Below are 13934 nucleotides of genomic sequence, written 5' to 3'. Positions count from 1 at the left end.
CTATAAAGCCCTAACTTGTTCAACTTGTTTGTACACCTCTATAAGATCACCCCTCATCCTCCTGCGCTCCAAGGAATAGAGACCCAGCCTGCTCAACCTCTCCCTGTAGCTCACACCCTCTAGTCCTGGCAACATCCTCGTGAATCTTCTCCGAACCCTTTCCAGCTTGACAACATCTTTCCTGTAACACGGTGCCCAGAACTGAACACAATATTCTATATGCGGCCTCACCAACTGTGTTCTCTGCGATGTGAATCTGTGTGATATTTATTTAAACACAAAAATAAATTGAATCACTTATTGCAATAATATATACGATACGAAACAATATCGAGCGTTTCAAAATCACCCGACTATCGAAACAAATATTCTGAACTGCTCTGCACTCATGTTACAATCCCTGTCAACGATACATTCATAGAAACATAGAAAATAGGTGCAGGAGTAGGCCATTCGGCCCTTTGAGCCTGCACCGCCATTCAATATGATCATGGCTGATCATCCAACTCAGTACCCCGTACCTGCCTTCTCTCCATACCCCCTGATCCCTTTAGCCAGAAGGGCCACATCTAACTCCCTCTTAAATATAGCCAATGAACTGTGGCCTCAACTACCTTCTGTGGCAGAGAATTCCAGAGATTCACCACTCTCTGTGTGAAAAATGTTTTCCTCATCTCGGTCCTAAAAGATTTCCTCCTTATCCTTAACTGTGACCCCTAGTTCTAGACTTCCTCAACTACCTTCTGTGGCAGAGAATTCCACAGATTCACCACTCTCTTTGTGAAAATTGTTTTTTTCACCTCGGTCCTAAAAGATTTCCCCCTTATCCTTAAACTGTGACCCCTCGTTCTGGACTTCCCCAACATCGGGAACAATCTTCCTGCATCTAGCCTGTCCAACCCCTTAAGAATTTTGTAAGTTTCTATAAGATCCCCTCTCAATCTCCTAAATTCTAGCGAGCACAAGCCGAGTCTATCCAGTCTTCCTTCATATGAAAGTCCTGACATCCCAGGAATCAGTCTGGTGAACTTTCTCTGTACTCCCTCTATGGCAAGAATGTCTTTCTTTAGATTAGGAGACCAAAACTGTACGCAATACTCCAGGTGTGGTCTCACCAAGACCCTGTACAACTGCAGTAGAACCTTCCTGCTCCTAGACTCAAATCCTTTTGCTATGAATGCTAACATACCATTCGCTTTCTTCACTGCCCCACGCGGTGCCCAGCGGTCCCGCAAATCTCCCAGGGTGTTGTTCCTCTCTAACGCGGACGTAAGCCCCGGGAAGTGTGTGGTTGTTAGTGTGCGTGTGTGGTTTATGTTCCCGGCAGAAGGGAGGAGCTCTGAAGAAGGGTCCGTACGCCAATGCCATGCGGCTGATGAAGAGGGTCCTTCCCTACCAGCTCGAGTCCCTGGACTGGGACCCCCAGCACCTGACCAACCAGCAGCAGTGTTACTGTTACTGCGGTGGTCCTGGCGAGTAAGTACCGTGCCGGCCGGCATCACACCGTTAAATACGGCCCACCTAGTCTACGCCAAACAGCGATCTCAGCTCACGGACCAGCGATCTCTCCCCCCCCGCCCACAGATCACAATACAATAGCAATGTTACAAAATGTTGAGATTTTAAAAATCTGCAATTTATCCCATCAGATAAAGCATAACAATAAGTTTAATTTGACACCTAATTCACTTTCATATCTCAAGTAATAAAAAAGTTATGGCCATTTTCATACTCGGAAATTAGCATCTAGTTCCCTATTGATTTTCTATGGACATAACAAAAAAGCTGTGATCATGGACAGTCAAAAGCCCATAACCTTCTTAAAAATTAAGAGAACTGAATGAAATTTTCAGTTATCGTAGATTGAACCATTCTGAAACAAATATAAAATAATCTTACTTGGATGACCTGAAATTAAAGCATATAATTAGTTAGTTACCCAATTGTAGCTAATTTCAAACTTCAATTACTAGTCTAAACATCTATCCATTTCTTAATAAATGATTAACATTTTTAAATAGCCCAAGTGTCCAAATAATATTCACAAATAATTCACAATAAAACATGATTTTTAAATCTCATTTACATCAATTTATAGGCCAAATGGAAGGAATTTAGTGTTCATTTGCTGTAAATTAAGGTCAATTTAAATCGGCTTTCTAGTGGGTTCCTGTGAACGCGCTGGTTTAGAACGTTCACATTGCGCTGGATTTGTGCCCTCAAATGCCCAGAAAAATACTGCGGGATATAAAGAGCCCAAAATGAACTACTCGCTATAGAAAACTTTATACACAGGGTTATATACAAGCCCCATTTAATGTAAAAATAAGGTACATACCTTTAATTGTTTGCTTTATAAAACCCTGGGGCTGCGAGAGGTTGCGGAGTGAGAGAGTGATTTTAAAACTACTATAACTATTATACAAGGCCATAAAAACTAATAATACCTTTTGCGACGAGGTCTTTCAGCGATTTTCCGTTAATGATTTACTAGGCTGAACATGAACACCTATCCATGTTCGCTGAACACCTCCGCTCGGTCCGCAATAACCAAGCTGACCTCCCGGTGGCTCAGCACTTCAACTCCCCCTCCCACTCCGTCTCCGATCTCTCTGTCCTGGGTCTCCTCCATGGCCACAGCGAGCAGCACCGGAAATTGGAGGAACAGCACCTCATATTCCGCTTGGGGAGTCTGCATCCTGGGGGCATGAACATCGAATTCTCCCAATTTTGTTAGTCCTTGCTGTCTCCTCCCCTTCCTCAGTCCCCCTGCTGTCTCCTCCCATCCCCCAGCCTTCGGGCTCCTCCTCCTTTTTCCTTTCTTGTCCCCGCCCACCCCCGCCCCCCGATCAGTCTGAAGAAGGGTTTCGGCCCGAAACGTTGCCTATTTCCTTCGCTCCGTAGATGCTGCTGCACCCGCTGAGTTTCTCCAGCTTTTTTGTGTACCTTTTTCTCCAGAGATGCTGCCTGTCCAGCTGAGTTACTCCAGTTGCTGTCACTAAAAAATGCATATTGTGTTCTCTCTCTCACTATCTCTCTCTCTCTCCTTCTCTCTCTCCCTCTGTCTTGAGGTGGAATGTGATGATGCTTCAGTGTTTCCGCTGCCAGCACTGGTTCCACGAGGCTTGTACACAGTGCCTGAGCAAACCCTTGCTCTATGGAGACAGGTGAGCCATCGTCCAGACTCTTGTCCTCCTTGTAGCTGCCAACACTAGTGCTCTGGTGAGACCACATCTGGAGGATTGCGTACAGTTTTGCTCTCCTAATTTGAGGAAGGACATCCTTGTGATTGAGGCAGTGCAGCGTAGGTTCACGAGACTGATCCCTGGGATGGCGGGACTGTCATACGAGGAAAGATTGAAAAGACTAGGCTTGTATTCACTGGAGTTTAGAAGGATGAGGGGGCGAATCTTATAGAAACATGTAAAATTATAAAAGGACTGGACAAGCTAGATGCAGGAAAAATGTTCCCAATGTTGGGCGAGTCCAGAACCAGGGGCCACAGTCTTAGAATAAAGACTGATATTATCAGAGCATTGAGTATAGAAGTTGGGATGTAATGTTAAAATTGTACAAGGCATTGGTGAGACCAAATCTGGAGTATGGTGTACAATTTTGGTCGCCTAATTATAGGAAGGATGTCAACAAAATAGAGAGTACAGAGGAGATTTACTAGAATGTTGCCTGGGTTTCAGCAACTAAGTTACAGAGAAAGGTTGAACAAGTTAGGGCTTTATTCTTTGGAGCGCAGAAGGTTAAGGGGGGACTTGATAGAGGTTTTTAAAATGATGAGAGGGATAGACAGAGTGGACGTGGAAAAGCTTTTCCCACTGAGGGTAGGGAAGATTCAAACAAGGGGACATGACATGAGAATTAAGGGACTGAAGTTTAGGGGTAACATGAGGGGGAACTTCTTTACTCAGAGAGTGGTAGCGGTGTGGAATGAGCTTCCAGTGAAGGTGGTGGAGGCAGGTTCGTTTTTATCATTTAAAAATAAATTGGATAGTTATATGGATGGGAAGGGAATGGAGGGTTATGGTCTGAGCGCAGGTATATGGGACTAGGGGAGATTATGTGTTCGGCACGGACTAGAAGGGTCGAGATGGCTTGTTTCCGTGCTGTAATTGTTATATGGTTATATGGTTATAAAGAGGAGGCCATTGAGACTGAGGTGAGAAAAAACTTTTTCACCCAGAGAGTTGTGAATTTGTGGAATTCCCTGCCACAGAGGGCAGTGGAGGCCAAGTCACTGGATGGATTTAAGAGAGAGATAGAGCTCTAGGGGCTAGTGGAGTCAAGGGATATGGAGAGAAGGCAGGCACGGGTTATTGATAGGGGACGATCAGCCATGATCACAATGAATGGTGGTGCTGGCTCGAAGGGCTGAATGAGTCCTGAGATCACAAGCCCACAATACCCGCCTACAACTTCTGTGGCGAGATAGAGGCCGTGTTCCACGTGTATATGGTAAATGGTAGGGAATTGAAGAATACAGTTGAACAGATGGATCTGGGTATAACCGTGCATAGTTCCTTGAAGGTGGAATCTCATATAGATAGGGTGGTAAAGAAAGCTTTTGGTATGCTAGCCTTTATAAATCAGAGCATTGAGTATAGAAGCTGGGATGTAATGTTAAAATTGTACAAGGCATTGGTGAGGCCAATTCTGGAGTATGGAGTACAATTTTAGTCGCCCAATTATAGCAAGGATGTCAACAAAATAGAGAGAGTACAGATGAGATTTACTAGAATGTTGCCTGGGTTTCAACAACTAAGTTACAGAGAAAGGTTGAACAAGTTAGGTCTTTATTCTCTGGAGCGCAGAAGGTTAAGGGGGGACTTGATAGAGGTCTTTAAAAATGATGAGAGGGATAGAGAGAGTTGATGTGGACAAGCTTTTCCCTTTGAGAATAGGGAAGATTCAAACAAGAGGACATGACTTCAGAATTAAGGGACAGAAGTTTAGGGGTAACATGAGGGGGAACTTCTTTACTCAGAGAGTGGTAGCGGTGTGGAATGAGCTTCCAGTGGAAGTGGTGGAGGCAGGTTCATTGGTATCATTTAAAAATAAATTGGATAGGCATATGGATGAGAAGGGAATGGAGGGTTATGGTATGAGTGCAGGGCAGGTGGGACTAAGGGGAAAAAAAGTTGTTTGGCACGGACTTGTAGGGCCGAGATGGCCTGTTTCCGTGCTGTAATTGTTATATGGAGTGCGTGAGGTCGCTGCCCCTGTACCAATGTCTGAAGGGGCTGCTCCTCAGGTTCTGGTTGCATTTTAGTCCCACGATCCTGGTGTTTGGGCACAAGGGCACGGAGTGGGGAGGGCCGATCGGGGGGGAGGGATCTCCCTGTCGGTTTGCCCCTGGGCCTGGCCAAGATGGCCATTCGCGGGTACAGGCAGCGGGCGGTAGATGGCCGTGCTGCCTTGCCCCTCTTCCGGACCCACGTGTTCCTGGAGCGTGAACATGCGGTGCCCACGGGGACTGTGGTGGCCTTCCATGAACGCTGGTCACCGCGGGGGGGGGGTCGCGAGCATTGCAAATAAAGGCTGTATCTCCTAGCTAAATTCAATTTCATTCAATTCAATTCAACTTTAATGTCATCGCACAAATGCAATTATCAGTACAACGAAATGCAGTTTTGCGTCAGTAGTTGTGCATAAAGAAAACAAAAAAATAGAAAGAGGGAAGATACAGAATAATCAGGAAATACAGAATAATTGAACAATGGGGACGGAGGGACCAGAGAAATCTATCGTCGGGACTCCGAGTTCAGCAGTGTGATTGTGTTGTTGTAGAAGCTGTTCCTCATCCTACTAGTACGTGACCTGAGGCTCCTGTACCACCTCCCTGATGGGAGGAGGGCAAACAGTCCATGGTTGGGGTGTGAGGGGTCTTTGATGATCTTCCCGGCCCGTCTCAGACACCGTTTTCGGTGGAGGGCATCCATGGCAGGGAGCGGGGCACCGGTGATGTGCTGCGCGGTTTTCACCACCCGTTGTAGTGCCTTCCTGTCCGCAGCAGTGCAGCTGCTGTACCATACCGTGAAGCAGGTGGTCAGGATGCTCCCGATGGTGCAGCGGGATATGTTGGTCAGGATCCGGGGGGGGGGCAGGTGGGCTTTCTTGAGCCTCCTCAGGAAGTAAAGGCGCTGCTGTGCCTTTTTGATCAGCTTGGAGGTGTTGAGGGACCAGGACAAGTCCTCCGAGATATGTACTCCGAGGAATTTATAGCTGGAGACGCGCTCCACCTCAGTCCCGTTTATATGGATGGAGGTATGACTGCCTCCTCTGGTCTGCCTGAAGTCAACAATAATCTCCTTCGTCTTTTTGGAGTTGAGGACGAGGTTATTGTTGGCACACCAGGCTGTCAGGTGCTGGATCTCATCCCTGTAGGCTGACTCATCGTTGTCGCTGATCAGTCCTAAAATAAAATATTGCAAATAAAGACTGTAGTATAATGATCACCTGATGTAGGGAATTGAAGAATGTAGGGTAGGGAATTGAAGAATGTAGGTGAACAGAGGGATCTGGGAATAACTGTGCACAGTTCCCTGAAAGTGGAATCTCATGTAGATAGGGTGGTAAAGAAAGCTTTTGGTGTGCTGGCCTTTATAAATCAGAGCATTGAGTATAGAAGTTGGGATGTAATGTTAAAATTGTACAAGGCATTGGTGAGGCCAATTCTGGAGTATGGTGTACAATTTTGGTCGCTTAATTATAGGAAGGATGTCAACAAAATAGAGAGAGTACAGAGGAGATTTACTAGAATGTTGCCTGGGTTTCAGCAACTAAGTTACAGAGAAAGGTTGAACAAGTTAGGGCTTTATTCTTTGGAGCGCAGAAGGTTAAGGGGGGACTTGATAGAGGTTTTTAAAATGATGAGAGGGATAGACAGAGTTGACGTGGAAAAGCTATTCCCACTGAGAGTAGGGAAGATTCAAACAAGGGGACATGACATGAGAATTAAGGGACTGAAGTTTAGGGGTAACATGAGGGGGAAACTCAGAGAGTGGTAGCTGTGTGGAATGAGCTTCCAGTGAAGGTGGTGGAGGCAGGTTCGTTTTTATCATTTAAAAATAAATTGGATAGTTATATGGACGGGAAGGGAATGGAGGGTTATGGTCTGAGCGCAGGTATATGGGACTAGGGGAGATTATGTGTTTGGCACGGACTAGAAGGGTCGAGATGGCCTGTTTCCGTGCTGTAATTGTTATATGGTTATATGATGTAATGTTAGTATTTGTAAGTCTTTGAACCTTTTGCTGAGCCGTAAATTGCAATTACTGAATAACGTTCTTGTTAAGACCACAAGACAGCGGCGGCACGGTGGCGCAGCGGTAGATTTACCGCCTCACGGCGCCGGAGACCCGGGTTCGATCCCGACTACGGGTGCTGTCTGTACGGAGTTTGCACGTTCTCCCCGTGACCTGCGTGGGTTTTCTCCGAGATCTTCGGTTTCCTCCCGCACTCCAAAGACGTGCAGGTTTGTAGATTAATTGGCTTGGTGTAAATGTGAAATTGTCCCTAGTGTGTGTGTAGGATAGTGTTAGTGTGCGGGGATCGCTGGTCAGCACGGACTCGGTGGGCCGAAGGGCCTGTTTGCTCACTGTATCTCTAAACTAAACTTAACTAAACTAAACCAGTATGTGCAGGAAGGAACACAAAAAGTTGGAGTAACTCAGCGGGACAGGCAGCATTTCGCTTGGGTAGCTTACACCCCAGCGGTATGAACATTGACTTCTCTAACTTCAAGTAGCCCTTGCTTTCCCTCTCTCTCCATCCCACCCCCATTCCCAGTTCTCCGACTAGTTCCACTGCCCTCCTGATTAGATATTACTGACTGTACACCTTCCCCTCAGCTAACAAAGAACCTTTCTACATTTTTCTGAATTTCGTCCCCTTTAATGTCTCCTTTTCACACCTTACCCTTCCATAGAAACATAGAAATTAGGTGCAGGAGTAGGCCATTCGGCCCTTCGAGCCTGCACCGCCATTCAATATGACCATGGCTGATCATCCAACTCAGTATCCCGTACCTGCCTTCTCTCCATACCCCCTGATCCCCTTAGCCACAGGGCCACATCTAACTCCCTCTTAAATATAGCCAATGAACTGTGGCCTCAACTACCCTCTGTGGCAGAGAGTTCCAGAGATTCACCACTCTCTGTGTGAAAAAAGTTCTTCTCATCTCGGTTTTAAAAGATTTCCCCCTTTATCCTTAAGCTGTGACCCCTTGTCCTGGACTTCCCCAACATCGGGAACAATCTTCCTGCATCTAGCCTGTCCAACCCCTTAAGAATTTTGTAAGTTTCTATAAGATCCCCTCTCAATCTTCTAAATTCTAGAGAGTATAAACCAAGTCTATCCAGTCTTTCTTCATAAGAGAGTCCTGACATCCCAGGAATCAGTCTGGTGAACCGTCTCTGCACTCCCTCTATGGCAATAATGTCCTTCCTCAGATTTGGAGACCAAAACTGTACGCAATACTCCAGGTGTGGTCTCACCAAGACCCTGTACAACTGCAGTAGAACCTCTCTGCTCCTATACTCAAATCCTTTTCGCAATCCTTTTCCATATCTCCCTCTCCCCTGACTCTCAAACTGAAGAAGGGTCTCGACCCGAAACGTTGCCTGTTCCTGCTCTCCAGAGATGCCGCCCGTCCCGCTGAGTTACTCCAGCATTCTGTGTGAACGTTGACTCCTCTAACTTCAAGTAACCCGTGCATCCCCTCTCTCTCCATCTCCTCCCCCCACCCTGGACATCCTGCTAGTTTCACTGTTCCTCTCCCTTTATTATCCTCTTCCTCCACAGCCAACAATGGACCATTGTGGGCTCCATGGCCATTGGTGTCGGCTCCGTAATGTTCTGTACCTTTTCATACTCTTCTTTCCCCCACCCCCGACTCTCAGACCCGAAACGCCACCCGTTCCTTCTCTCCAGAGATGCTGCCTGTCCCGAGTTATTTGTTTGTTGGGAAACCTGAACGGAAACCTCTGGAGACTTGGGAAACCTGAACGGAAACCTCTGGAGACTTTGCGCCCCACCCAAGGTTTCCGTGAGGTTCCCGGAAGTTTTTGTCAGTCTCCCTAACGGTTGGAAGCGTATTACGTTTCTTCTATGTTCCGGCGATTATTTCAAAAATTTCAAAACCGGCCGCGACAAAAAATAGGTTGCCGTTTTAAAAATCGGTCATTTTTTAGTCAAAGGCAGTTGCGATGCTAGTTGCAGGTGGTTGCCGGAGGTTGCCGTTGGTTGCCGGAGGTTGCAGGTGGTTGCCGGAGGTTGCAGGTGGTTGCCGGAGGTTGCCGGAGGTTGCTGGAGGTTGCAGGTGGTTGCTGGAGGTTGCCGGTGGTTGCAGGTTGCCGGAGGTTGCAGGTGGTTGCTGGAGGTTGCAGGTGGTTGCAGGTGGTTGCCGGAGGTTGCCGGAGGTTGCTGGAGGTTGCAGGTGGTTGCCGGAGGTTGCAGGTGGTTGCCGGAGGTTGCTGGAGGTTGCTGGAGGTTGCCGGAGGTTGCCGGAGGTTGCCGGTGGTTGCTGGAGGTTGCCGGTGGTTGCCGGAGGTTGCCGGAGGTTGCCGGTGGTTGCTGGAGGTTGCCGGTGGTAGCCGGAGGTTGCCGGTGGTTGCTGGAGGTTGCTGGGGTTGCAGGTGGTTGCCGGAGGTTGCAGGTGGTTGCTGGAGGTTGCCGGAGGTTGCAGGTGGTTGCCGGAGGTTGCCGGTGGTTGCGGAGAGCGGAGGTTGCCGGTGGTTGCTGGAGGTTGCCGGAGGTTGCCGGTGGTTGCAGGTGGTTGCTGGAGGTTGCTGGAGGTTGCCGGTGGTTGCCGGTGGTTGCAGGTGGGTTGCCGGTGGTTTTGGTTGGGAGGTTGCAGGTGGTTGCCGGTGGTTGCAGGAGGTTGCTGGTGGTTGCTGGGGGTTGCCGGTGGTTGCTGGAGGTTGCCGGAGGTTGCAGGTGGTTGCCGGTGGTTGCTGGAGGTTGCTGGAGGTTGCCGGTGGTTGCTGGAGGTTGCCGGAGGTTGCAGGTGGTTGCAGGTTGCAGGTTGCCGGAGGTTGCCGGAGGTTGCAGGAGGTTGCTGGAGGTTGCAGGAGGTTGCAGGAAGTTGCAGGAGGTTGCAGGAGGTTGTAGGAGGTTGCTGGAGGTTGCTGGAGGTTGCAGGTGGTTGCAGGAGGTTGCCGGAGGTTGCCGGAGGTTGCAGGTGGTTGCCGGAGGTTGCCGGAGGTTGCAGGTGGTTGCCGGAGGTTGCTGGAGGTTGCTGGAGGTTGCTGGAGGTTGCCGGAGGTTGCCGGAGGTTGCCGGAGGTTGCCGGAGGTTGGCCGGAGGTTGCCGGAGGTTGCAGGTTGCAGGTGGTTGCCGGAGGTTGCCGGAGGTTGCCGGAGGTTGCAGGAGGTTGCCGGAGGTTGCAGGTGGTTGCCGGAGGTTGCAGGTGGTTGCCGGAGGTTGCAGGTGGTTGCCGGAGGTTGCAGGTGGTTGCTGGAGGTTGCAGGAGGTAGGTGGTTGCCGGAGGTTGCAGGTGGTTGCTGGAGGTTGCAGGTGGTTGCTGGAGGTTGCAGGAGGTTGCAGGTGGTTGCTGGAGGTTGCAGGTGGTTGCTGGAGGTTGCCGGAGGTTGCTGGTGGTTGCTGGAGGTTGCCGGAGGTTGCAGGTGGTTGCAGGAGGTTGCTGGAGGTTGCAGGAGGTTGCAGGTGGTTGCTGGAGGTTGCAGGTGGTTGCTGGAGGTTGCCGGAGGTTGCAGGTGGTTGCTGGAGGTTGCAGGTGGTTGCTGGAGGTTGCAGGTGGTTGCTGGAGGTTGCAGTTGCTGGAGGTTGCCGGTGGTTGCCGGTGGTTGCTGGAGGTTGCAGGTGGTTGCTGGAGGTTGCCGGTGGTTGCCGGTGGTTGCCGGAGGTTGCAGGTGGTTGCTGGAGGTTGCCGGTGGTTGCAGGTGGTTGCCGGGAACCGCACGGAAACCTTGGGTAGAGCGCAAAGTCTCCAGAGGTTTCCGTTCAGGTTTCCTAAGTGGAACAGGGGCTTAACACCACCCTACACACCCACTAGGGGCAATGTACATTGATACCAAGCCAATTAACCTACAAACCTGCACGTCTTTGGAGTGTGGGAGGAAACCGAAGATCTCGGAGAAAACCCATGGGTTGAACGTGCAAACTCCGTACAGGCAGCACCCGTAGTCGGGATGGAACCCGGGTCTCTGGCGCCGTGAGGCAGCAACTCTACCGCTGCGCCTGCTTTTTGTATTTCTCTTCGTTCTAACAAAAAGAGATGATGGACAAACTGGCAAATGGTGTTTTTTCTTTGACTTGTAGGTTCTATCTGTTTCTGTGCTGTGTGTGTACTGGTGGATCAGAGTATGTGATACGATTATCCTTGGCTTGGTAAGTAACGTCTCTGTAACAACACAATATTACACTGGAGTTTACGATACAATACGATCAAACAGGAGGGAAATTGATCTGCCAACAGTCATAAAAACACTAGATACATGAAACAATTAAAGTGATACATGGTAAATGGTAGGGAATTGAAGAATACAGTTGAACAGAGGGATCTGGGTATAACCGTGCATAGTTCCTTGAAGGTGGAATCTCATATAGATAGGGTGGTAAAGAAAGCTGTTGGTATGCTAGCCTTTATAAATCAGAGCATTGAGTATAGAAGCTGGGATGTAATGTTAAAATTGTACAAGGCATTGGTGAGACCAAATCTGGAGTATGGTGTACAATTTTGGTCGCCCAATTATAGGAAGGATGTCAACAAAATAGAGAGAGTACAGAGAAGATTTACTAGAATGTTGCCTGGGTTTCAACAACTAAGTTACAGAGATGCCTTCTCTCCATACCCCCTGATCCCTTTAGCCACAAGGGCCACATCTAACTCCCTCTTAACAGAGAAAGGTTGAATAAGTTAGGTCTTTATTCTCTGGAGCGCAGAAGGTTAAGGGGGGACCTGATAGAGGTCTTTAAAATGATGAGAGGGATAGACAGAGTTGATGTGGACAAGCTTTTCCCTTTGAGAATAGGGAAGATTCAAACAAGAGGACCTGACTTCAGAATTAAGGGACAGAAGTTTAGGGGTAATATGAGGGGGAACTTCTTTACACAGAGAGTGGTAGCGGTGTGGAATGAGCTTCCAGTGGAAGTGGTGGAGGCAGGTTCATTGGCATCATTTAAAAATAAATTGGATAGGCATAGGGATGAGAAGGGAATGGAGGGTTATGGTATGAGTGCAGGCAGGTGGGACTAAGGGGGAAAAAAAATTGTTCGGCATGGACTTGTAGGGCCGAGATGGCCTGTTTCCGTGCTGTAATTGTTATATGGTTATATGATATGGGGAGAAAGCAGGAATGGGATACTGATTTCGGATGATCAGCCATGATCATATTGAATGGCGGTGCTAGCTTGAAGGGCCGAATGGCCTACTCCTGCACCTATTTTTCTATGTTTCTACAGTGTACAGCTACAGGGAGCTCCAGATGGGAAGTCAGGACTGCTCTCTGGTTAGTAGGATGGTTCAGTTGCCTGATGTGGCTGGGCTTGTACACTCTGGAGTTTAGAAGGATGAGAGGGAATCTTATTGAAACATATAAGATTATTAAGGGTTTGGACACGCTAGAGGCAGGAAACATGTTCCTGATGTTGGGGGAGTCCAGAACCAGGGGCCACACAGTTTAAGAATAAGGAGTAAGCCATTTAGATCGGAGACGAGGAAACACTTTTTCTCACAGAGAGTTGTGAGTGTGGAATTCTCTGCCTCAGAGGGCGGTGGAGGCCGGTTCTCTGGATGTTTTCAAGAGAGAGCTAGATAGGGCTCTTAAAAATAGCGGAGTCAGGAGATATGGGGAGAAGGCAGGAACGGGGTACTGATTGTGGATGATCAGCCATGATCACATTGAATGGCGGTGCTGGCTCGAAGGGCCGAATGGCCTACTCCTGCACCTCCTTGTCTATTGATAACAGCTGGGAAGAAACTGTCCCTGAATCTGGAGGTGTGCGTTTGTTTTCACCCTTTAGTCCCTCTTGCCCGATGGGAGAGGGGAGAAGAGGGAGTGGCCGGGGTGAGACTGGTCCTTGATGATGCTGCTTGCTTTGCCTATCCATATAACCATATAACATATAACAATTACAGCACGGAAACAGGCCATCTCGACCCTTCTAGTTCGTGCCGAACACATAATCTCCCCTAGTCCCATATACCTGCGCTCAGACCATAACCCTCCATTCCCTTCCCATCCATATAACTATCCAATTTATTTTTAAATGATAAAAACGAACCTGCCTCCATCACTTCCACTGGAAGATCATTCCACACCGCTACCACTCTCTGAGTAAAGAAGTTCCCCCTCATATTACCCCTAAACTTCTGTCCCTTAATTCTGAAGTCATGTCCTCTTGTTTGAATCTTCCCTATTCTCAAAGGGAAAAGCTTGTCCACATCAACTCTGTCTATCCCTCTCATCATTTTAAAGACCTCTATCAGGTCCCCCCTTAACCTTCTGCGCTCCAGAGAATAAAGACCTAACTTATTCAACCTATCTCTGTAACTTAGCTGTTGAAACCCAGGCAACATTCTAGTAAATCTCCTCTGTACTCTCTCTATTTTGTTGACATCCTTCCTATAATTGGGCGACCAAAATTGTACATCATACTGCAGAATTGGCCTCACCAATGCCTTGTACAATTTTAACATTACATCCCAACTTCTATACTCAATGCTCTGATTTATAAAGGCTAGCATACCAAAAGCTTTCTTTACCACCCTATCTATATGAGATTCCACCTTCAAGGAACTATGCACAGTTATTCCCAGATCCCTTCTATCCTAGACCATGAAACTAGTCAGTGAACTTCCTTGTTCACTGACTAGTTTCACTCGTCTGATTAAATTTTACTGGTTGTATGTCTCGATATTGCCCTCCCCTCGGCTAACAATGATCCATTCTACATATTCC

The 13934-nt window shown here is 48.2% G+C and overlaps 1 protein-coding gene across 1 annotated transcript in view; it reads left to right on the top strand.

Annotated features, from left to right (window-relative positions):
• Nucleotides 1–1327: 1327 nt before the first annotated feature.
• LOC129693601 (PHD finger protein 1-like) overlaps nucleotides 1328–13934 on the top strand; it is a gene marked incomplete at its 5' end in the record, with an annotated part of 23524 nt that continues 10917 nt past the window's right edge. The window contains 3 exons of the mRNA XM_055630394.1: nucleotides 1328–1476; nucleotides 3072–3167; nucleotides 11293–11361. Of these exons, the coding sequence (XP_055486369.1) occupies nucleotides 1328–1476; nucleotides 3072–3167; nucleotides 11293–11361 (314 nt within the window). The remainder of the gene's footprint in view (nucleotides 1477–3071; nucleotides 3168–11292; nucleotides 11362–13934) is intronic.

Source organism: Leucoraja erinacea, unplaced genomic scaffold, assembly GCF_028641065.1.
Source record: "Leucoraja erinacea ecotype New England unplaced genomic scaffold, Leri_hhj_1 Leri_363S, whole genome shotgun sequence".
NCBI classification, from domain to species: domain Eukaryota; kingdom Metazoa; phylum Chordata; class Chondrichthyes; order Rajiformes; family Rajidae; genus Leucoraja; species Leucoraja erinaceus.
This window is presented reverse-complemented; position numbering and strand designations above follow the sequence as displayed.